Source organism: Pseudorca crassidens, chromosome 6 (genome assembly GCF_039906515.1).
Source record: "Pseudorca crassidens isolate mPseCra1 chromosome 6, mPseCra1.hap1, whole genome shotgun sequence".
NCBI classification, from domain to species: domain Eukaryota; kingdom Metazoa; phylum Chordata; class Mammalia; order Artiodactyla; family Delphinidae; genus Pseudorca; species Pseudorca crassidens.
This window is the reverse complement of record NC_090301.1, coordinates 124609970-124633634: the sequence shown is the minus strand read 5'-3', so window position 1 is coordinate 124633634 and position 23665 is coordinate 124609970. Positions and strand designations below refer to the sequence as shown.

The following is a 23665-nucleotide window of genomic DNA, read 5'->3' as shown; positions in this document are numbered from 1 at the left end:
AGGAAAATCTGCTATCCTTCCACCATGAGGAAATAAGATGCTGACACAGCTCTGTTTTGGGAATTGGATATTTAGAGATTGAAGCCCGTGAGATGATAGGTGCTTGAAAGACTCAGTTTGGTAGAGGAGAGTTTCAGTCCTGGAGGAGGCTCACCAAGGACCGTGATAATTGTAAAGGACAAGGCTTGGCACTGTTATTAAGGTCTAGACTGTAAAGAGAGAGTAGTCAGTATTGTGGTGTTTCCTTCATCATTATTTTACAATCACATTTGAAATAAATGTGCTAAAATCCAGCAGGCAATAAATTTGCATTTCTTGAAAAAATAAATTTAGAAGAGATTTACGGAGGAGGTTACTGTAAAATGTAACTTATGAATATTTAGCCCGTTGTTCCCTAAAATCTTTTATTACCTCATTTACCACAAACTTCCTTTTCCTACTGTAAGTTACACAGACATTACATGGTATAATATATATTGTCTTTGAACAAACTTTTTTTTTTTTTGAACAAACTTTTAAACATTTTTTATTGCTATATTGAAGTCATGGTTTTCAACTGCATGATGGCATCAGAAGATGAGTTTAAATCATTGCTCCTTCTACTTGTTGAATAACCAGGTTTTCATGATCCATAAAAAGTAAATGGTAATGCCTGTATAACAAGGGAAATCAGATTGTAATATATGCAGCACTTTGTGTGCTACATGTTAGAGGGCAGTGGTGGTAAAAATGTTTTCTCTCACGCAAAATGCCCACACAATGTAGGTTCCTAGGAAATGATGTGCCTTTGAAGACAATGACTTTCATGTTTGGGATCTCAGACTCCAAACTTACATCTTCTGTGGCCAGGAAGGACACAGTAGACGCTAGGGGAACAGCATACATTTACCCATGTCCCCAACCTTGGACATGAAAATCTTCCAGTTATATCTGGAAGGTAAGTAATGGGTGATTTTTTTTTTTTCATAGTTTTTTTCTTTCTTTCTTTCTTTCTTTTTTTTTTTGTGGTACGCGGGCCTCTCACTGTTGTGGCCTCTCCTGTTGCGGAGCACAGGCTCCGGATGCGCAGGCCCAGCGGCCATGGCTCACGGGCCCAGCCGCTCCGCGGCATGTGAGATCTTCCCGACCCGGGGCACGAACCCGTGTCCCCTGCATCAGCAGGCGGACTCTCAACCACTGCACCACCAGGGAAGCCCTCTTTCTTTCTTTTAAAGTAGATTTTATAGTTGATAAGTTAAAAGATGTTTTCTGTTTTTTCTTTGGGCCAGAGAGGGGCTTTTTAAAAATTATTATCGTCAAGTTCTTTAAGACTTCTAGATTTTAACTTTTGTGTTAAACATATAGTTATGAATAGATTAGCTTTAAAAATTTTTTTTTGACAAAATGCTGATTTTAGTGTCTAGTAGATTTGTTTGTGTTATAGAAACTTGTTTGTTTTAAGTTGGCATTCTTGGTTTTTTTAACCTCTGGATGTGATTAATTCTTACAAAAGTAACATTCAGCTGTAAATTGGGAGATTTTTTTGCACATCTAAAAAAATCTTTCAGTGGAAAAGTACATATGAAAATCTTCATTTTCTTCTCATACTAACCTATTATCTAGATTTTCCAGTAGTTATGGTGAGCACCTTTTTTTTTTCAGAGTTATTTCCTTCCACCTTTTCCTTACATACCTTTGGTTTTATTGTTGCTGAGTATTTTCCTGGAACCCTTTTTTAAAAATACTTCTGAATCTGCGTGTAGCCCAGATACTTGAGCATATGCCTCCAGTTGAATAGACTCTTGATGAACTCGTTCTCTTGGTCATCTTGGCTAGATAGGCTTCTCCTATGCCTTCTCAGTATGATTGGCAATAATGCTTTTTATTTTATCTGAACTCTTCAACACACACTAGCATGGCTTTGACATTGAAAGCAAAAGGGAAGAAATCTTATGCCAAAATCATGCAAAGCTGCCCTCCCTGTGAATTATGAGATGTGTATTAATAAGGCATGTTTTAGAGTCATTTTGTAACCCCAGAACACTTAGTCTGTTTTATTCTACTATTAGTATTGACAAGTGTGCCTGTAGTCAGAGATCACCAGGAGCGTACCTGTAGTTGAACAAATTGGGTTTATTACTCGTCGTAAGCAAAGAACACAGACCATAGGGAACCACGGGGTATCTCAGTAAGAGGATGTTATAAAGATTATATTATAGGATTTGGACTTTGGGTAATTGAGGTAAGGGTTCAAAGAAGTGAGGTCTATCACTCTTTTAGCATAAGAGAGAGGTTTGGTATTTTGTAGGTTTTGCAGGACCTTGTTTTTGTTTCACGTCATCGTGATCTCAGAATGACTTAATTTGATACAGATGTTCAGTGAGATTGTCCAACAGGAGAACAACATGGTTTAGCTGTAAATGTCGGATCAGTTTTTAATAACATGGAGGCTTAGCTGTGAGCCTCAGATTAGTTCTCAGAGATCAGCAACTGCTTCACCCCCCCCCCCCCGCCCCCCCCGCCCCGCAATAGCATTTAAGTCCAACTGGCTTCTCACTATGTAGGGACCAGCTGGGGGAGGTCAGGGTTTAATAGCAGTGACCTGTTGGGTCTGTCACTTGAACAAGCTGCGGTGATACTGACAGGTATATTTTTACAAAGGCAGTTGGGAATCATGCTAGTTTTCAGCTGGCTAGAAGTAATTAGTTTTCCCCCACTATCCTAAAGTAGGACTCAGCTTGCCAACGGATGCACAAAATAAATCGAGACAAAGTGCAGGTGCTCGCAGACTACCATGGCTTGCTGCTGAGATGCTGAGTGTAGTTCCTAGCGAAGGAGCTTGGTGGCGCCACTCTTGCTGCTCAGGGTGTCCACTGCCTCTATCTCGGTTTTGCTGCAAAACAAATGCTTTTTGCCTTTTTTTGCAAAAGCAGAAATTCTCTTTGGATTTCTTTCTGTTAGCAAAAACAGGTACAAGCATACCTTGTTTTATTGTACTTCGTTTTGCTGCACTTCACAATAGTGCATTTTTCACAAATTGAAGGTTTGTGGCAATCCTGTTTCAAGCAAGCCTATTAGCGCCATTTTCCAATAGCGTTAATTTTTAATTAAGGTAGGTACATTTTTTTAAGACATACTGTTATTGCGCACTTAATAGATACAGTATGTGTAAATATAACTTAAGTACTGGGAAACCAGAAATTCATGTGAATTGCTTTATTGCAATATTTGCTTAATTGTGGTGGTTTGGAACCGAACCCACAGTATCTTGGAGGTATGTCTGTACTAATGTAGATCTTTCATAAAAGCGAAGTGGTGTAAAGCGAACTTTGGAAAAGCACGGGGTACCTTTAGTGGGTAAAAACATGTCCTTTTTAAGAAATAAGATGAGTCAGTTTTGCTTCATTAATCTCTCTGGGGATCTTAGGGTTTATTTTACTAAATTTAGTGTCTAGGAATTACTTTTTCATACTTCAGGAGTTCTTTAGATCTGGGAAGAGTCAACTGTTTATTTTCTCTGTTGTCTTTGTTATTATAATACATAGCAGTATACACCAAAGGGATTTTAAAGGTTTTTAAGACTATGAACACTGTTTAAAAAAGCCTTACAATTAATAATTATAATAATTGTAAAATTCTTTATGAACTCTCAGGTTGACTTAAGGCCAAAAAAAGACCATGTTTTGAAACTCCACTCTGTAGTTTATTCATGTGCATCAAAGATCACTGAAAAGAAGTGTATATTTATTCATTTATTTAAGTAATTGCTGTGCACTGTGTGCCAAGCTAGGTGCCAGGCCCTGGGTATGGAGGAGGGAGTCAAGTACTTATTCTTGTCTTCATGAGCAATACAAGTGATAGCTGGAGATTTTTGGTTTCAAAGCATCACTTTTAATGGTATCTTAATTTCATATACTAAAGTAAGCATTGTATTATTGTATTATAGTGCATAGAAAAATATCCCTGTGATTAATGAGGTAGTTCTTACCATTTTTGTGATTTTGAAAGTGGTAGCTTTTAAAAACCATGTATTTGTGGAGCATCTGCTCATGCAAGTCTGGAGATAATGTTTTTTAAATGTGAAGGTCTTCAGAACAAAATTTGTCTCCTAGGAAACTGCAAGATAGGCTTCTTCTGTTGAATCTTTACCTTGAATAATAAACTGGGAGTATTCTTAATACTGAATCTTTTTGTCATTTGGTAAAAACTGAGTAAGTTTTAATACTAGAAAAGTTAGGTTTGTAATTAAGACTTGACTGTGGGTACTTATTAAAAGTATAGAGCACATTAGGATAGTGTCACATGATTAGAGAATTCAAAATGTCTAGCTCCATTAGACAAGCAAGACACACTGTAGGCAAACCAGTCTCTTTATGTGGTGCTACTAGTTTTGCCATTGGTCTATAGAATTTTCCTATAGAAATAAAGAATATAATCATATTTTGTCATTGAAATCTTCATGATAGCTTTGAGTGTTCATGAGAATCTCAAAAACCTTTAAGAAAGGATTTAGATTGCAAAACTTTTGAACTCTTGATGCTTTTAGTAGAGCAGTAGTAGCATTAGAATATGGTTGATTTGGGCCAAATGTAGATGCCAGAATACATCTTCATGTAATTTAGGCACAAAGGTTTGTGGTACATTCTCTTGATTTAAAGTGTCCAGATAAGGTTTTGTAATTTAAAATTAAATCTATCTGGGCAGCAACCCATTTTCATGATCCCCACAAAACTCTTTTCCTATTATTTACTGTAACCAGTAGACTTGCATCTATGTTTTCTTTGTAACTATCCACTTACCGTAAGGGTTGTTGTGAAATAGTACCAGTTTACTATGTCTTTTTATAGTCAATGTTGAGTGCAAGTCTGTTTGTAATGTGTCATTTTTTTCCTATAAAAAAGGGAGGGGTAAATTTTCTGTTTGTGTATTGCTACCTTTAAAATATAGGAGAATACAGGAATTCCCTGGTGGTCTAGTGGTTAGGACTCTGCGCTTCCACTGCAGGGGGCATGGGTTCAATCCCTGGTCGGGGAGCTAAGATCCTGCATGCCATGCGGCACAGCCAAAAAAATTTTTCCTTTTAAAATAAAGTATAGGAGAATATAGTGTAATTGCTGTTTACAGTGGTTAAGTGACAAGGAAGAAGAAATCATTAATGTTGTCGAACCTCTTCTCCAGCTGCTCCAAAATTCTGGCTACAGTCATAGTTTCTACTTGGGCAATCTTTGTTTTTTCGTCTGGGGTACTTTAAACATTACTCATCTGAGAGCAGCAGGTATGGCTTTGAATCCCAGCTCTGCTGTTGGGCAGGTCAATCTCTCTCAGTATGCGCTTCCTCCTCTGTAAAGTGGAGCTAATGGTACCTACCTCACAGGGTTGTTGTGAGGGTCCCAGAAGTACACAGAAGAAGGCACTTCTCATGTTGTAGGCATGAAGTAAATGTTGCTTAAGTCATATATGTGCTAGGAAAGATGCAAAAAGCATGGAGGGTGTAAAGAAAGTAACACATTTAAGTTAATTTGGTTTAAGAGGAAGTTGGAATTGATTAGGAAAGATATTATAAAGGGTTCATTTAAGAGGAGATGACTAGATCAAGAATTGGGATGGGTTGTCATTATCCTATTTCAGTAGTGATTCTTAGGTTTAGATGTGTCATTGATAAAATTAATTGTATTGTAAGCCACATTTAAATAAATAACATTATATTGAAATGGAACTATGACTTATTTTTTAAAGCTTTATTTATATAAGTCCTCATACTTTATTTCCACTGTCATCTCAGAATCACAGCATTACCTTAAGGCAATAATTCACTCCCACCATTCCCCATGCACTGTCTCCAAAGTTCTGTTCCTTTTTTTGGTTGCTTGCTTGTTTGGTTTTTGAATAGATAATACGTTTGAATCTTTCCTGAGAATCACTAGCTGTTTTTTTTGAGTTCTAGTTAGGTAGATTCATATTTGGTGAATATAAGATATACTAAGTTATTCTATAGATGCAGCAGAATTTTCTTCCCGTTGCTACTTTTTACTAGGTTTATAATATCTTGAAAGGATATAACGGCCAGAAAAATGATAAATCTCTGCAGTGTGCGTTATTTGGGCATTTTAAGTTAGATCAAAATCACATACTCCATTTCTAGCAGTGCAGTCACATTATAAGTTCTTACTCTGTTTTTCTTCAGTCTTTGATTTTCTCCGTATGTAGTTGCCTTTTCTAAAAATGAGTAGTAAAAGAAAAATCATTCTTCAAGCACGGCTAAGGTTGAGAAACCTTCACTCTGCCACATTACTTTGATTTTGTGTTTGGTATGAAGGCTGAAGATGAGAATTAAAGACCAGAAACTGAGAACTTTGTGGTCCCACACACCCCAACATCACATTGGTCCCACAGAGCACAGACAGGCAGTGTTGCTGCAGATACCTGGTTAACCGACATTCTCTCTCTGGGAAACACTGATGACACAACTTAGTGTGGTTGACTGGCAAAGAAATGTATAAACTGCGGTCATACGTCTACACGAATGTGTTCAGAATACAACCAAGAGACTGAAGCCCACTATCAGTATGTATCTTTTAAGAAGTGTTCTCACTAGTTCAAATGGGTTTACGTTGATTTTTCCACATCGTGTCCTGTCACCGGAAAGATGACAGATGATGAGTACAAATGCAGGCTGACTTCATAACAATTACTGACCTATATGTGGATATCACTTGCAACCTTGGCTTTATTAGCAGCACCATTTCCTAACCAACCAAGCCGAAGACCACATGCAACATTTTAAGATGCATTTTTTTCATCAGTCATGCATGACGACAAGTATATTCTGTGTATCACGTGGAAGTGAGATTTGGAGAGAATTGTGATGTCTGGATTCACACATTCCTACCATGTGCCATATGGAAGGCTGAGATCTATTATGATGCATCAGTGTTGGGGGAATGGAGGGGTGGAAAGGTAAGGAAAGAATTGGGTAGGATTAATGTTGAAGATGTTTTCTTGAGAATTTTCTGCCTTTTACAAGGGTAATAAACATTCATAAAAAGTTCAAACACTTAGAAGAAACAAGTCAGTGTCTTGCCCTCCCTGTTTCCAATCTCACATTCAGAGGTCATCACTATTCCATTAATAGTTTGGTGTGAATGTTTCTACAACTCTTACGCATATACAAAAAGAAACGGGATTATACTACATATATTCTTCTGCTGTTTGCTTTTCTCACAACACAGTATATCGTGATCATTCTTCCGTGTCATTACTATTGCAGTCTTTTTAAAGTAACTGCTCTGTAACATTACATAGCATGTATCTACCATAGCTTATTTTACCATTCTCAATGACAGACATTTAGGATTTGCAAGAAGTTTTACAAAGACAAAGTTGTTCACTAAGCTTCATTGTACCTTTATATTTGTTCCCACTTAAGTAAATTTTCCTTTAGGATAGAATCCTAGCAGTAAACTTGATGGATCAGAGCATGACCATTCAAACTTTTGGAAGATACTTCTGAGTTGTCCTCACCATCCTGGAGTCATTAACAATAAACTTTAAGAATGTTGTGATCCAGCCAGAAATTCTAGAGATACCATAGTCTTAACATTTGAGGAAATTTCCACCATTTAGAAATGTAAGCTTATTTTTTAAAATTTATAAATAACATGCACATATGGTAAAATATTTTCTCCAGCACCGTAGAGGGATGGAATGTGGATAATCCTTTTAAGCTAATTTGTTTATTTCCTGTGGTTACCATCAGAATTTAAAATATTTCTTGGTATATCTACCTGACACAGTGTCTGTTTACTACCTATCATGAAAGGTGAAGAATTTCAAGTAATTACACCACCAGCCTTGCCTTCTACCTTCTGGGCTTTGTTATGAATTGTAGTTGTTTTGATAGTTTCCCATATAGCTTTAAATGTTCTTAGTTCTTTACTTTTGGGGGCCACCAACTTTAGGCAATGTTCCTTGACTCACCATTACGTTACCTAAGGAAATCTGTGCCCCTCAATATCTTTTCTACTTTTCTCCCTTTTATCTCTCCAAGGACTTTTAACCAAGGTTTCAGTTCTAAAAAAAAAAATGAAACCAATAAGTAGAATTTTGAATATGAATGAGCCTGTTGACCTCAGAAACAAGTAGTATAAGCAGGTTTATAATAAACTCTGTGGCAGTTAAAAGTTGTCCTACTTGAAGATTATCAAGATCAAGTGAGACTGTTTTCTTAAATCGATTGTCCTATAAACTGTTGAAAGTAATGCCATAATTAAGTTTGCTTTAGTTTTTCTTATAATTTGTAATTACTTTCCCTTCTTTCTTAATGGCACTAAAAGCCTTTATTGTAGCAAGTTTTTAAGTTTTAATTTTGCAATTATAGTAAATGCATTTTATTTTTATTTTTGAAGATATTCTTCACCTGGTTCTCTGACTTCCTGCTCTAATTTGGACTGATTGTCTTCTGTGCCTGTGACCGCAGTCATACTGGGATTTCTTTGCCTTCCCCTGTTAAGTCCACTCTGTTTTGTTTTTCAATTTAGTTAAAAATATACTTCCCCCCTCCCCCCCTCCCGAAACAGTGCTTGAGAGGTAAATTTCAAAATTCTGATGTCTGGAGAGGTCTATAATTTGCCATCATACTTGACTCATAGTTTGTGTTTCAAATTCTAGGTGTGAAATTCTTTTCCCTCAGGATTTTGAAGGCTTCCACTATCTTCTGTCAGTTCTGCTGATGAGAAGTCATATGCTATTCCAGTTCTCATTATTTTGTAGGTACCCTAGTTTTCCCTTCTGAATGTTTTTTAAATGATCTCTTTTTTTCTGTGGACTTATTTTATTTATTATTATTTTTACTGTGAGTATAGGCATAAGATTTTAAACTTCATCTTCATTGGCTCACTTTGATCTACAATCTCAAATCTTTATTCTAGTCAAAGGGTTTTTCTTTGATTATCATTTCGTACTGTCTCTGCTTGTATTATGGAACTTGATATATGAATGTTGGACCTCTTGGAGGTATCTACCGTGTATTACCTCTTTCATATTTTCTGTTTCCATCTTTTGCTCCAAGTATTGGGAGATTTCTTCTATTTTATCTTCCAGAATATGATCTTCAGTCATGCCCAATCTGTTATTCAGCCCTTCTGATGAAATTTTTATTTTATCCACTGCCGTGTTTAATTTCCAGGACCCCCTAGTGGTTCTCTGGTCTTTTCACTTTTCATGGTGGCCTGTTTTGTTGTTTGTTTTTTTGAAATGCACATACCCTTTAAAACTTTTAGCATAGTAATCGAGGTGTGTGTGTATGAGTGTATATGTGTGTTTAGTCTGGTTGAGTCTGTTCCTATTTGTTTTCCCTAGAACCACTTAATCTGTTTCTTTTTCCTGGTCTTTCTCTTTCCTCCTGTTTGATTTTTCTCAAATGTCCAGTGATCCTTGGCCAAATACTTGAATGAAGATTTGTGTTGGTTAGTATAAGTAGCTGTTTTTCATTTCTTTTGCAGTTGAGTAAGTCCACTGGCCCAAAGGACTCTCTGCTCAATAATAGACCTCGCTGTGGACTCTGTGTGCGTGTGTGTATGTGTGTGCACGTGTGTAGTGAGCTGTGTGGGGAAGGACAGTCTTGGAGTAAACGGGCACCTGCCACAATTGCCAAAGTAAGAAAGTAAGTGTGTTGTATTCTGAGATGCAGTGCTCAGTTTATTTCACCCTTGGGTGGATGGAACTACCCTCCTTTTTCTCCCCTTCCCCCTCTCCTTTCCTCCTCCTCTCCTGTCTCATCTCCCCTCCTCTTTCCTTCTTTCTCTCCTCTCCCTTCTCCTTTCCTTCCTCCAGGGTCATAGTATGGCATTGGCACAAACTTTGTGCTGCTTTTCCCTCCAGCCTTAAGTCCTGTTTGGGGATTTCTTCCCAGACTTACTATTGCTTTGTTTTAGAAAGCCGTTGTCTGGCTTTAGCTGAGTGCAGCTGTTCTATATAAATGGGAAGACAGGAGGAGGGGCCTGGACAAGTTGCTCTGTGGAGAGTTCTGTAATTACCCTCATTACAGCATCACAGCCTTTGTCACTGAGCTGTCCTGGAGCCTAGAGTCTTTTTAAGGCCCCAACAGCCCTTTGTGTATTTTGTGTTTTATTTCTGTGCTATGGTTTATTCATCACTGAGCCCATCTATTTTTGGAGAATTGCCCACATTTAGGTTGAAGTTTTTTGAAATTTTCATAACGTTTGTGGTCAGCGACAGTCGTGGGAAATAAGTGCATCCACTGTAAATCTTTCAAAGTAATTTAGGAAGGGGCTTGCATACATAATTTAACTTAGTAGTAAAATCATGATTTATTCCAAGACTCAATTCCTTCTTCACATTAGTGACCTTGAGACAGTTTCCCTTACATCTCTCCTGGTATTCTTCCTACTTCTGTCATTTCTCCATTTCTTAAGAAATATTATACATTTAAATTTTTAATCATGTATTTCTAGTTTAAGGTAATCCATGGCATTTAGGGGAATTTAGAGTAAGTGATCAATTAAAATAACTGAAAGACACTTGAGTTAAACCTAGTATTTTTCCCATAGGTTTCTTTTTTCCTAGAAATGTGTTAATAAAAATAGAAAAAAATGTAGAGAGAATTTTCAAATATTTACTTAATAAATATTTTTAAAAAGTGATTGGTTTTATCTCAGTATTGGAGACTGCCATTTAGTCTAGCGGAATTAACAGTATTATCTGTCATCAGAAGTATTACCTGTTTTTCTTAGTTACTTAAAACACAGTCAAAATAATATAATAAAGGCAGTGATGGCCCCCATTGTAGGTTTTCCAGTTCTCAGAGAGAAATGGCGTTAGATCAAATCTAATACTTAGGTTGGATGTTGGTAATTAGAACTCTGTTCTTTTTATCTTGGGTCACTTGAAGACTGAAATTTAGCGAAGTCTTAAGAAGTCTCACTTGGGAAGTACTTTCAAATCGAGCCATTTTCTGCTATCCCATACTCTGTTCACGGTAATGACAGCTCTTGCTCTTAGCTCTACATGGAAATCGCTGTCCTTATGGTGAGCTTTTTCAGGGCAGAGATTGGATCAAAACAAGAGTTCTTAAAATTTGACTATTCAAAATGTGTGCTAGGCATGATGATAAGTGCTTCATACATTTCATTTAATTCCTGAAACAATCCAAAGATTGAGTAGTCCATTTTACACATGGAAATATAAAGGCTTAGCAAGGGTTAAGTAAATTATATAAGATGGTAAATGACATTTGAGGTTTAAACAGATCAAGTTCACTTCAAATCTTTTTACTAATAACCATTGTATAGCACATGAACACTAAACATAGTACCTACATGAATTAAATTATATTTAACATATCCTTTCCTTGATTCCAAATAAAACTGTTCTGACACTGTACCTGTGCGCCTGTTGGACAAAGCTCACTTTGTCTCGTGGTTATTTCTTCCAGAGGGAGGGAGTATATGGTAGATTGTAGGTGGAGATGAGAATTTTTGTGATTCACGACGCTGCTCAGAGAGGAGGGCAAACTAAAACACTGATCTGTTTTTCCTAAGAACACAATTTTGGTTTTTTGGTTTTTTCCTCTGGGCTTTTCATCATATATTCATTCATTCATTCAACAAAGTACAAGAAGATGGCAGATTTTAAAACACCTCCACGAGGGAATAATGGTATTCTTTATAATATGTTAAGTTTAATTTGAGCTGGTTTGGATTTTCACATTTCCTAATCAGTATTACTTGGTTTCCACATTTCTAGAACGGTCAAACATTTTTTTTCTTTCTGAGATTTATGGGCAGAATTTTGAAAATTTATTATACGTCTTCATTTCATTTATAATGAGGCTTTGGCTGGATTCAGAATTCTAGATTCAAAGTTTCTCCCCCACGTTAGCACTATCAAGATTTTGTTCCTCTGTCTTCTTGCTGCCAGTGTTTTGATGAGTATTATGGTGGTTGTGGAATGGCCCTCAGTTGGGTTTTAGCTGATATTTTTCTCATGATTGGTTTTGGTTTTATGGGATTTGGGGAGGTAGACCACAGAGGTGAAGTGCCATTTTTATCACATCAGAGCAAGAGGGTGTATGCTATCAACATGACTTGATGTTGACTTTGGTCAACAGGTTGAAGCAGTGTTTGTCAGAGTTCTCCAGTGTAAGGCTACTCTTTCTCCCCCTCTCCATACAGTTCTCTTTGAAAGGAAGTCGTGAAGCACAGCCCACACCAGAGGGGTTGGGAATTACGCTCCACATCCTTGAGGGTGAACCTAAGTTATTTGGAATTTTCACGTATGAGAAATTCAGCTCTTCTCCCCCTCTTATTTATTTATATCAGTGTGGGCTAATGAATATTTTATTGGAATATGTTTTCACTATGATGGAAACTAGATAATAGGACCAGCTCCCAGTTGAGGTTTTCTCCATTATCTTATTTCTGCTTTGAAACAGAAATGAAGATAATTATCAAGATCCAGTTGGAGTGTAATGCCATATCAGAATATTCATTTGTAGGAAAAGTTTCAGTTATAGGTAGAAATCACACAATGTGCTGGGAATCATGTGATATATACTTAACCCCAGCAGTGTTCAGGGGTTCACATAACCCTTTTGTTCTGGTACAGGTAAATTTCTGTAATCTTGCCATTGTTACCTTCCTTTCTTCCAAGAGGTGAATAGTAGCAGATGGAGAGGATTATATAGGGAACCACATTTACCAAAAGTGTGCAGATATACCCAAGAATAGTAAGGCAAAACTCAGAGGTTCAAAGTACAGTTGATGCTGTGCATGCCATGATTGCCATGGGGTTAATTAATTCTACTTTGACCAAGATTATGTGTTGCTTTTATGTATCTAAACTTCAATGTAAAAAAACAGTCTCCTTAAGATGGCCAACTGGGTGAACCATATTTTTTACCTTGTTTTCAGAAGGAAGGCTTACTCTAGAAGTACCCTAAAGTATCATTATAAATGGTTTTGCTTTTTCTTTATTAGGAGTTTCAATCATGACTTCTGTTCATTCTTGGCCAAGGTACCTGCTGGCACTAATAACTTTATTATTAATGTCGCATAGGTACTGCACTTTCTGGTAGTCCTGCTCATTGTTTTTTTTTGCGGTACGCGGGCCTCTCACTGCTGTGGCCTCTCCCGTTGCGGAGCACACGCTCCGGACGCGCAGGCTCAGCAGCCATGGCTCACGGGCCCAGCTGCTCCGCAGCATGTGGGATCTTCCCGGACCGGGGCACGAACCCGTGTCCCCTGCATCGGCAGGCGGACTCCCAACCACTGCGCCACCAGGGAAGCCCCCTGCTCATTCTTTTAAAGGATTTTTTGGATTTACATTTTCTTTCTGATTTTTCAAGCAATGGCTATATGCTTTTCTTCTTGATCCTTTAAAAGAATATTGTGTCATCTGTATATTACTATTGAATTATGAATGTGTGCAGAAATGTTTACTAGAGAACTTTGACTAATTACGCACATGCTCACACACACACACACACATGCACACACACGCACACACCAGTGTACCCTTTCTTACAAAGGACTTTGTGACTGGTTTCTGCGTTGCGTGGGACCCCAGGTATCTCCCATCCCAGACAAATGGCTGAAGTGCTTTGATACATGATTGTTAACATCCAGCAGTTGGGGGAGTACAACAACAATGAGGCTGAAAGAATATTTGGTTGTTGCATTCCTTTGCTTTAATCTGCTTTGATAAATATTCTCCAAAATAGCCTTGTACTTTTTTGAATACTTTAAATTTTTAATTGGACTCAGAAATTATATACTTAGTCATATATTCATAATTTTTTTCACTTTATGCCAGAAGTAGTTACATGGCATTAATCTTATGAGATGTGTGTTTAATTTCAATTTTTAACCTACTTGACAATTTCATTTAGGTCAGCCTTTGTCAGTACCATGTAAATACGTGGTACAAATAAATAGAAACCATTTTACTTGCATACGCAAATTAAATATATAAGTTAAGTAGAAGATGGGCAAATTTATGATGTGCCTACCCCCTGTGCCATTTGAGTTTGTTTTTGTTTGTATACTGGATGCTTTTCTGACACCGTATGTTTAACTGTTTTTTATAACACTTTTCTGTGTTACCACTCAGCTCTGTCAAATCCTTACATTTTGCCATACTTATTTCTGAATTTTAAAAAGAAGTACACATTACACACATTGCAGATATGGTTAAAGGTCCCTTTAGTTGCTCCTCTCCTGCTCCAGAGGTGTCTGCTGACCTGAATTTAGGTTCATCATTGCCAGACCACATCCTAAGCTAGCATTTCAAAATTTCACAGATTGGTCTTTTGAGGGACTTGGAAGTATTCTGAGAAAAAAAGGCTTGCGGTCAAATTTTCACCTACAGATTTGTAATACATATTGAAAGCACTGAAGGCTCTCAGACATGAAAAGAAACTTGTCAATTTTTAAAATTCAGCATTGCCCAGCTATTTGACCGGAGAAACCCTTCCCCCATGATTCTGTGCACTGTTGTTGCTTGGAATATGCTTTGTGTAAACACTGCCTAGAGGTGTACTCTTTCCAAAATTTATTTTCCATTTAATTTTATAGTTTTTTACTAATGTAACTTTCTAGATTTAAATGACAAAGATAGTAATTACTTCCAGTTGATGTTCAGTGTTCGATCAAATTTAAAATCATTCTGCAAAAAAGGAAGGTAAAAATGTTAATAAATTGCATATTCATTGACCAACATACAAGTTGCTTATGCTCCTTAATTTTTTAAATTCTTGATTCCGCTGACCTACTGAAGTGTTTGGCTATGGACCATGGCTACACATACCCTTTGCCTTGAACTGATCTGTTACATTTTATGTTCTTGTGGCTGGAAGTAGCTTGAGTTTGTTAATGTTTGACACACTTTCTTGAATAACAGTTCTTCAGCTGTTAATGTTGTACAAGGTGGCGCTTAAATTTTGTTTGCTTTTTTTCCTTCCTGTATTAGAAAATCTTGGTGCTTTTTGTAAGCTATGTATAAAAGAAATTTTCCTTAAGATTTGTTCATATAATGGTCTGATCCAGGAAAAATAAAATGGGAAAATGGACACTATTTCTGACCTTCAAATAAAACTCTGTATCTTGATTTTCAGACTGTTCACCGAGCCTTGGGGGCATATGCATTGTCTTAAGGCAGGGCTGTTTACCTGTGTGGGATGATAGGTCCCTTAGGATCTGGTGAGGCTGTGGAGGAGAGATGAGGTTCTTGAAAAATGCACAGGGGCACAAAGTCTACATACAATTTCACAGAGGCCAGGGAACCTCCTCGGATAAGGGAAGAGTACAAAAACAGACCTTGTTCCCTTGTTGGCTCCTAGCGTTCACTGCACTACACTTTACGATTCTGAGATTGGAAATTATTAATCAACAGGAAGACTCCACTTTCTACAAAAGTAAGTCTAGAGCTGTTTGCCAAACAGCTAAGGACCTAACCATCTATCCTGTTATTCTCAGAATTTTAGGGTTTATTAAGGAGTCTCTGCATTATATTTCTAGGATCTCCTTTAAAAACAACACCACATTAAGCATTTTGTCATTAGGAAAAATATTATTATTTTTTGCATTCTGCACCTTCCTATTTCAAGCATAGTCATGTAACATTGTTTTTAAAAGAGGTTTTTTTTCTGTTTTTATTTTGTGGAGAGGGTCTCTAAAACACCTGCATTAATTGTTTGCTGGCTTAATTTCAGTCTATATTCAGAAAACATTTATTCTAAGTATTAACTTTTTTGAAAGTTATTGTACCTGGACTGTGTGATTCCACAGATACTTCCCCAGTGTTCAATTTTATTTCATTTGGTGGTCACATATTTTAGAGGTTGAGCACCCATGATAGGAACCCAATAAATGTTGCTATTGAGCACACTTATTTTGAATTAGTGAACAAGTGAAAGATAGATGAATGTGTGAAAGTATAATCAAGTGGAATAAGTAAAATTACTGTTTACCTCCCCATTTGGTATAAATTCTAATGCACAATTAATGGTTGCTTTCTGCAAATAATTATGAAATAATAAGCTAAACAATTCTGGCATGTCAGACACAGGTTAATCCACAAAGCAATGCCACCAGTGTCTCAGAGATTCTAATTCTGTCACTATTCATTTAGCTAGCACCCTGAGGGAATGTTTAGCTAGCAAAGAAATGATGCAGAACTCATTGCCCTCAAAGCTTAAGCTTTGAGAGTAACCCAGTATGGTTAGATTAATTTGGAATTTCTTTGGGTGGAGTTGGGTCATGGTTGCCACATTTAACAGGACCCTGGTCTTCGAAGTCAATCTGGTTACTTCTCAGATAGTTAAAAAGTAATTCTTTTTTATGTGTTTATCTTTAGATTTTACCCCTAAATTCTTTTCTTGTACACTTCTGAGAGATGGAAAGATGTGTAGAAGTTTGCCTTCTACACCCTCAGTTACATTTGAGCAAGCAAAATTTGATAAGTGAAACAGAACAAAAGGACCTCTTCTGCCACTTCATTTGGATGTTATATTTAGTGAGGTGAAGGGAAGATTGGAACGGGAAGAAGGCAGTCCTGGCCACCTGGCCACTGGCCTAAACCCTTTTAGGCCTCAGTTTTCTCTTGTAAAAATTACAAGGCTGTATAACTTTGTAGGTCTTCACTAGCTCAAGTATCAATTGAAGGTAATTTTTTTGTTGTTGCTATTCATTGTGTAACTGAGATAGGGAATAAAAATAATGTGATTATGGAAATTCAAGGAGACTTTCTTTAAAATGTCTAATTACAGTCTAAATCAGTGTTGTCTAATAGGACTTCTTGAGATGATGGAAATACTCTGTGTTTATGCTGTCCAGTATGCTAGCTGTTAGTCACAGGTGGTTGTTGAGCACTTGAAATGTCGCTAGTGTGACTGAGCGACCTAATTTTTAATCTAAATTAAAACATTTAAATAGCCACAGGTGGCTAATAGCTACTATATTGAACAGTGCAGGTTAAGTTCTTAAATATTTATAAGCATTCAAAGGGAATGTCACGTGTAGATTTATCATGACAGTCTTGTTTTTTATTTGATGATTTTGGCAGTTGGGATATTTTAGAATTTGGCAGTTGTACCCCCAAACCTCAATATTGAAATCTTTCTTTAAGCATAGTTGTAGTTGCAGTATGGCCGAGCTACTTGTTACCTTTCCTGGGGATCCTAGAGTTTTTACTTGGTAACTCTGTGCCCACATCACTGGCTTCTTAAAGCTCTGCCATCCTACTAAGGATTGTATGTGTTTACTACAATCTGCCTTTAGACTCCTGTCAGTCCCCTGCAGGGCTCTACGTTTTCCTGTGTTAGGCTTTATAGTATCTGGAGGAGGTTTGGTGGTGTTGAGAGTTGTTATCTTTGTATTTTTTATGGGCTTGATTCTGAAACGTTTAAATGCCACTTTAAAAAATACTTGGTCTTTCATTGGCAAGAAGTTTTCAGTCCTAAAATCTTGAGCCATTAGAAAGATGTTTTTAGTACTAAAATGTCTAGGTCAGTAGGCCAATAAAAAACAGTTGTCACATGAATGAATTTTCCATTAAGTCTGTGTTAATTGCTTTAGCACTGCAGATACTACAGTCTTAAAATTTCCATGTTTGGGGGTAACAAAGAACTTTGAATGATTCTATGCTGAAATTCTGGACCTTTGAAATGATAAAAATTGTTGTAAAGGCGTTCTTTAGGGTTAATGGTTGAAATTGATAAGCCATGTGTTTGGGACTCAGTCGTTTTTCTATGAGATAATAATTTATATAAGATTAAGTTTTTATATATAGCATGCCAGGTCACAAAACCCATATTATCCTTGAAACTTAGTTCAGCCATAGCGAGTCCAAGAGCTTTCAACGAAAACTTTCATTCCCACTGAGGTTCTGAAGCACATCTTCCCGGGACCACAGGCACTGGTTAGTTCTGTATTGACAAACACAGGCGCTAATTGATGTCAGTCAGTCCCTTGAGTTTTGAATAGAGGGAAACCAAAGCCAGTTGACATTAAGTAAAGTAATAAAAGCGCATGTTAAAAACTTCAAGCAGTACAGAAGAGTAAATGACTTCTTCTTATTCCCATACCATTTCTTCTCCCTAAAAAACTATTAACAGCTTAAGTTTTCTTTTTTCCAAATGGGGCTAAATTACACCTTGCTTTTCTGCTTATATTATTTAGAAGTCAGGTTTATTGAGGTGTAAGTTACATATGGTAACATTTACCTTTTTTTAGGTGTACAGTTCTATGAATTTTGACAAATATATACACCATAATCAAGATACATAACATTTCAGTCCCTCCAGAAAGTTCCTTCTCACTGCTTCATTTTTTTTTTTTTTTTTTTTGCGATACGCGGGCCTCTCACTGTTGTGACCTCTCCCATTGCGGAGCACAGGCTCCAGACGCGCAGGCTCAGTGGCCATGGCTCACGGGCCCAGCCGCTCCGCGGCATGTGGGATCTTCCCGGACCGGGGCACAAACCCGTGTCCCCTGCATCGGCAGGCGGACTCTCAACCACTGCGCCACCAGGGAAGCCCTCACTGCTTCATTTTTGAAACCACCACCATAATCAAGATATAAAACACTTCTGTCACTCCAGATTCAGTTTCAGCTTCAGTTTTAACAGCCGTATAGTATTCAATTATATGGATTTATCTTAATTTTTCTAAATATCCCCTCACTGATTTATATTGAGGTTGTTTCCAGTTTTATAATTCAAACACGGTGTAATAAATACCTTTGTATGTAAATCTTGGTGTGCTTTTACAGCTACAAACATAGGGTAAATTCCTAGCAGAGGGATTACAGAATTAAAGGTGGTGAGCATTCAACATTTTGATAGGGCCAAAAGCCTCCCTGCAAAGTCGTACTGATTTACTTTCCAACCAGTTATGCATAAGAGCGTCTGTAACTTACTACACTGGGTGTCACCAAAATTAATTTTTGCTAATTTGATGGATAAGACATTACCTAGCTAAGTAACTTGCATTTTTTTTCTCATTTTAAAAACATATCAAAAAGTTCACACACACACACAAAAATCTAACCCATGTTATTTATGGTTAAAACCACAGTATAACATTAGAGGAAATGTGGATAGAAAAATTTTACCTTTTTTCTCACAATCCCAATACGTTTTTCATTTCCTGCTTATTCGTATCTACATTTTTGCAAATATATGTGTACATTTTTATAGTCATTCTCATAGCATATGCACAGGTTGTGCCTGTGTTGTTTGCTTGTAAAAGTTCCCTTTATTTCATGAGCATGTTTTTCTTTGTTCCCAGAATCTTCATTGTAGTAGTTGTATGTTTCTTTTGTTTTGGGACTGTGGCACAGTTCATTTAGTCATTCCACTTCTAAAATTTTTTATACTTTTAAACTTATGAACAAGGCTTCAAATACCATATTTTAAAAATAAGAGTTTTTAAAAATCCTTGAAAATTATTTTCTTAGGATAGATTTCTATCAGTCAGATTCTTCTGGATCTAAATGTATCATATTGACATGAGAGGGTAGAATTTTATCATTTGAAATAGTTTTTGTCACTTCATTGGGAATTCAGTAACTTTTTTCCCTGGAGAAGGAAGCAGTTGCATATCAATTTGCTTCTATGCCAGCTTAATCTATTTATTCTTTTTCATGAAAAATTATGAAAATGACATGCTGCTTGTAAAGATTTCATACAGGTAATCAATCTGTTATCTAGTAAATAAAATTTTTTAATTGTATATTTTTCTCAATAGATCATTTCATGTGTTTCAATATTTTAAAATTACCAAATAATATACAGTGAACTCTCCTTACCCTTGTTCCCAGGGTACAAGGGTACCAATTCCCCTTCTTGGTAGCAGTCAGTATTATCAGATTCTTTCATATTCTTTCAGACATATTCTATGCAGTTTTTTTTTTTTTTGCGGTACCTGGGCCTCTGACTGTTGTGGCCTGTCCCGCTGCGGAGCACAGGCTCCAGATGCGCAGGCTCAGTGGCCGTGGCTCACGGGCCCAGCCGCTCCACGGCATGTGGGATCTTCCCAGACCGGGGCACGAACCCACGTCCCCTGCATCGGCAGGTGGACTCTCAACCACTGCGCCACCAGGGAAGCCCTATTTTATGCATTTTTAAGCAAATGTATGTGTGTGCTCTGTGTATGTGTGTCTCTTTTTAAGCCACAAATGTTAGCAACCTGCACATACTTTTTTGTACATATTTTCTTAGATTATTTTATTTGTATTTAATTTTTTTAAAGTAGATAATACATGTACATTTTTCAAAAGTAAAATAATGTAAAGGCTTGAATAGTCCCCCTTCTATTTCAGTACCCTGTCTGCAATGTACCGCCCTTTGGTGAGTCTTTATGCATAGAGAAGCAAATAGGAAGGTACATATTTTTGTTTTCCTTCTGTAACTCTCAAAGTAACCTTTCACACGTAATCAGGCAGTATAGAATAGGCATTAAGAGCAGTGGCTCGGGGGCCGGTTCCCTGCATTCAGGTGTCTGCTCTGCCATACATCATCTGTATAATCGTGGGCAACTTTTTTAACCTATCTGTGCTTTGTAATCATGTAAAATGATGACTCAGTATACATTCTTTGCTTAGAATAGTACCATACATAAGGAGTATATGTGTTTGCTAGTAGTATTATTTTTATTATTAGGGACAGTGACCAATAAAATAACATCCACGAATCAGTTCCAATCAGTTTGATGTATATTAGTGATATATATGGATATGGGTAAATTCATTTAACAGAAAGGGATGGATGGGATTTTTCACTTGTTTGAATTCTACTGAAATATTTTAGAAAACTTCCGAAAACAAAAGTGAAGCAGCTAAAATACATTTTGTTGTTCTTTTCTTATGGGTTGATAGTTTTCTTGTTTTTGCATATACTTCTTTAAACTAAACTCAACTTTCTTTATGTAATAAAAGTGTCCCAGAGAAGGTGAGGGTAGAGGTGGCAGCTAAGAATATGAACATTTTTGCATAGTGCATCACATTTTAAAAATACTTTCTCACGCACTTTGTACTCAAATTTGGTAAAAATACATACGTATCTATACATAATATTTAATTTCAGGTGATAGTGGCCCATAAAGTTTTAAAATTCCCTGGCCATATCTTTTAAGGATAAAATTGTTAATAACATTAAAAGTTCTTAAGGCAAGCAAGGGGCTGGGGGACTGAATTATATTTCTGTCCAACTTTTCCATCCTCAGTTCTTAATAAAAAATTAAGGCAACAACGAGACCTCTTTCCCCTTTCCCACCTTCAGATCCTAGTTACAAAATAATATATTTTTATTGTAGGAAATATAAAAACAGAAGACACAGAAATAAGAATCACCTTAAAAGTCCTATCCAGCTTAGTATTATAACAGCTTGGTGTCTAGACTTCCTGCCTTTTTTCTCTATATAGATATGCACACACAGTCACTCGTTATTAATTTGTTTGCCTTCTACAGTGATGGCATCAGGAATGCTATACACACTGGTGTTTGTTTTTTTTAATAAACTTAGTATCATGAACATTTTAATCATGCCATTAAATTATCTATAGAATCATTTATAATAGGTGCATCATATTCCATTGAGCACATGTGCCATGCTGAAATTTATTCTGTAGTATATTTCCTATTCAGGAGCATTTAAAAATAAACTATGTCGGTCAACATCATTATATGCCAATCTTTTTGGACACCCATTGTATCCTGATGATCAATTCTGAGACGTGGAGTTTAGCGGGTTGCAGGATACGTACTTTTTCCGAACTTTTAATACACGTTGCCAAGCTCCTCCAGAGAGTTGGTATCTCCCGAGCGCCAGCCCTGGGATGAGCTTTAGATAAGTCCTTGCCTACGTGAGATGCGAATTTCCCTTCTGCATGGTGCACATTCACTCTCCAGCGCCTCTAGAACCATCTCTTCCTTCTTCCCTACTTCCCTATTTTTCTATTCTTCTGTATCCTTCCTGCTTCCCACCTCATACTCCATAGAAGCTGGATTTGAGCCTGGTTAGAGAAGGAGCCGTTTCAAATGCTGTTTACCTTCCCCTTCACCTGCTTCTTAGTGCATTTGCTATATAAAATACTCTTGAGGCTCTTTTTGTACAGCAACAAGTTTTCAAAAATCATGCTCATTTTTTTCAGTTTTGTAAATTCTGGTTTTCACTTTCGTAATTTTTAGTAACGGTTAATCTGTTGCGTTTTTGAAGCAACCTCATGCTCTAGCACAGTGGTTAAGAGAACTATCTCTATTCCTACAGACAGGGTTCAGATTCCAGCTCCTGTTATTGTTGACTAGCTTTTCTCAGGGTTTTGAGAGGATTTAAAGAGGTGCTCGATACACTGCCTATCATATAGTGAGCACTCGATAGACTAACTTTTATTGGCATCTCATCTGACATATGTGTGAATGAAGCAGGGATTATTTTTCCCATTCTGCGTTTCAGTAAATGGGATCAGAAAGATGGAATACTTTTCGTATTGTCACATCTAGAAAGTGGTGGTGTCTGAATCTGAATTTAGGACTTTTGATCTATAGGGGCTACTTCAAAGCAGGAAAGCTAAAGTGAATGACAAGCATTGTTTCTAATAATTAGGACAATACATAGAAGATCATGAAAAGTTTGCACAGCTTTACAGGGGCTTCCAAAAATCTTGACCGGCCTACCAGCAAGTACGTGAGAAGGTGAGCTTAGTTCCAGAAGAGGAATGGTCCCTGTGCATTGTGGCATAGGAGGAGAGGTTGCTGTACCCAAAAGTCTTCCAGACACAAAGGCCAAAGAGAGTTTGTTTTAAAAGTTTAAGATGACTGAGTACTAGGATCAAAACATTTAATAGGTTTCTCTATTTTGGTTTAACTTAGAATGGAGTCCTGTTTGAAATATCTATGCTGATTAGGTTTTTATCTTAACTTGTTTCCGACAGGGCACGGTGCTGATGTGAAGTGTGTAGACTGGCATCCAACAAAAGGGTTAGTTGTTTCAGGAAGTAAAGATAGTCAACAGCCAATCAAGTTCTGGGATCCCAAGACTGGGCAGAGTCTTGCAACACTGTAAGTGATAGGAACCCCACCTTGGTCCCTAAACCAAGGGGAGCAAAGCTGCCTGTATTCTTTACCTTTTAGCTTTTTTTCCCTCTCATATATTCCTGAAAAAGTAGTGTAGACAACAGATGGACTTACACCTAGAGCCTTCTTATTTATTAAATATGATTTCTCTCTAAATTCCTAATAAAATAAGGCTTGATTTTTGTTCTGCCACATACATCTAAATTTAATTTGGGCGTCACGGGGGTGGGGAGGAGGTGGTTATTGCTACTCTTCTAGCTTTACTGTTTCCTCATCATAATACATTTTGTATGGAATTGATGTGTGTGCCATTTTTTTTTAAACTTATGGCTGCACGGCATGTGGGATCATATTCCCCAACCAGGGATCGAACCCACGCCCTCTGCATTGGAAGCGCGGAGTCATAACCACTGTACCACCAGGGAAGTCCCGACATGTGTGCCATTTGTTAGACACAGCCCAGCTTTCTCCATCTCACTACATCTACTTATAGAGAAATTTTCCCTTCATATTTGAATCAGTTCTCAGTTTTTATCTGAGGTATTTAGTTATGATGCAGCCACATCATAAAAAATTTTCTCTTTGAATTATCAGTAAA

General features: G+C 37.1%; 1 protein-coding gene across 16 annotated transcripts in view; it reads left to right on the top strand.

The window, feature by feature from the left end:
* The window catches only part of WDR33 (WD repeat domain 33), a 103879-nt gene that overhangs the window by 59677 nt on the left and 20537 nt on the right, over positions 1–23665 (top strand). For 12 of the 16 annotated variants that reach the window (XM_067742269.1, XM_067742268.1, XM_067742267.1 and 9 more), the window contains exon 8: positions 22926–23052. In XM_067742269.1, the coding sequence (XP_067598370.1) occupies positions 22926–23052 (127 nt within the window). Of the gene's footprint in view, positions 1–2; positions 5696–6295; positions 6316–8384; positions 11406–12170; positions 15094–22925; positions 23053–23665 lie in introns of those variants that run through there. The other 4 variants (XM_067742277.1, XM_067742276.1, XM_067742279.1 and 1 more) reach the window with 4 other exon arrangements.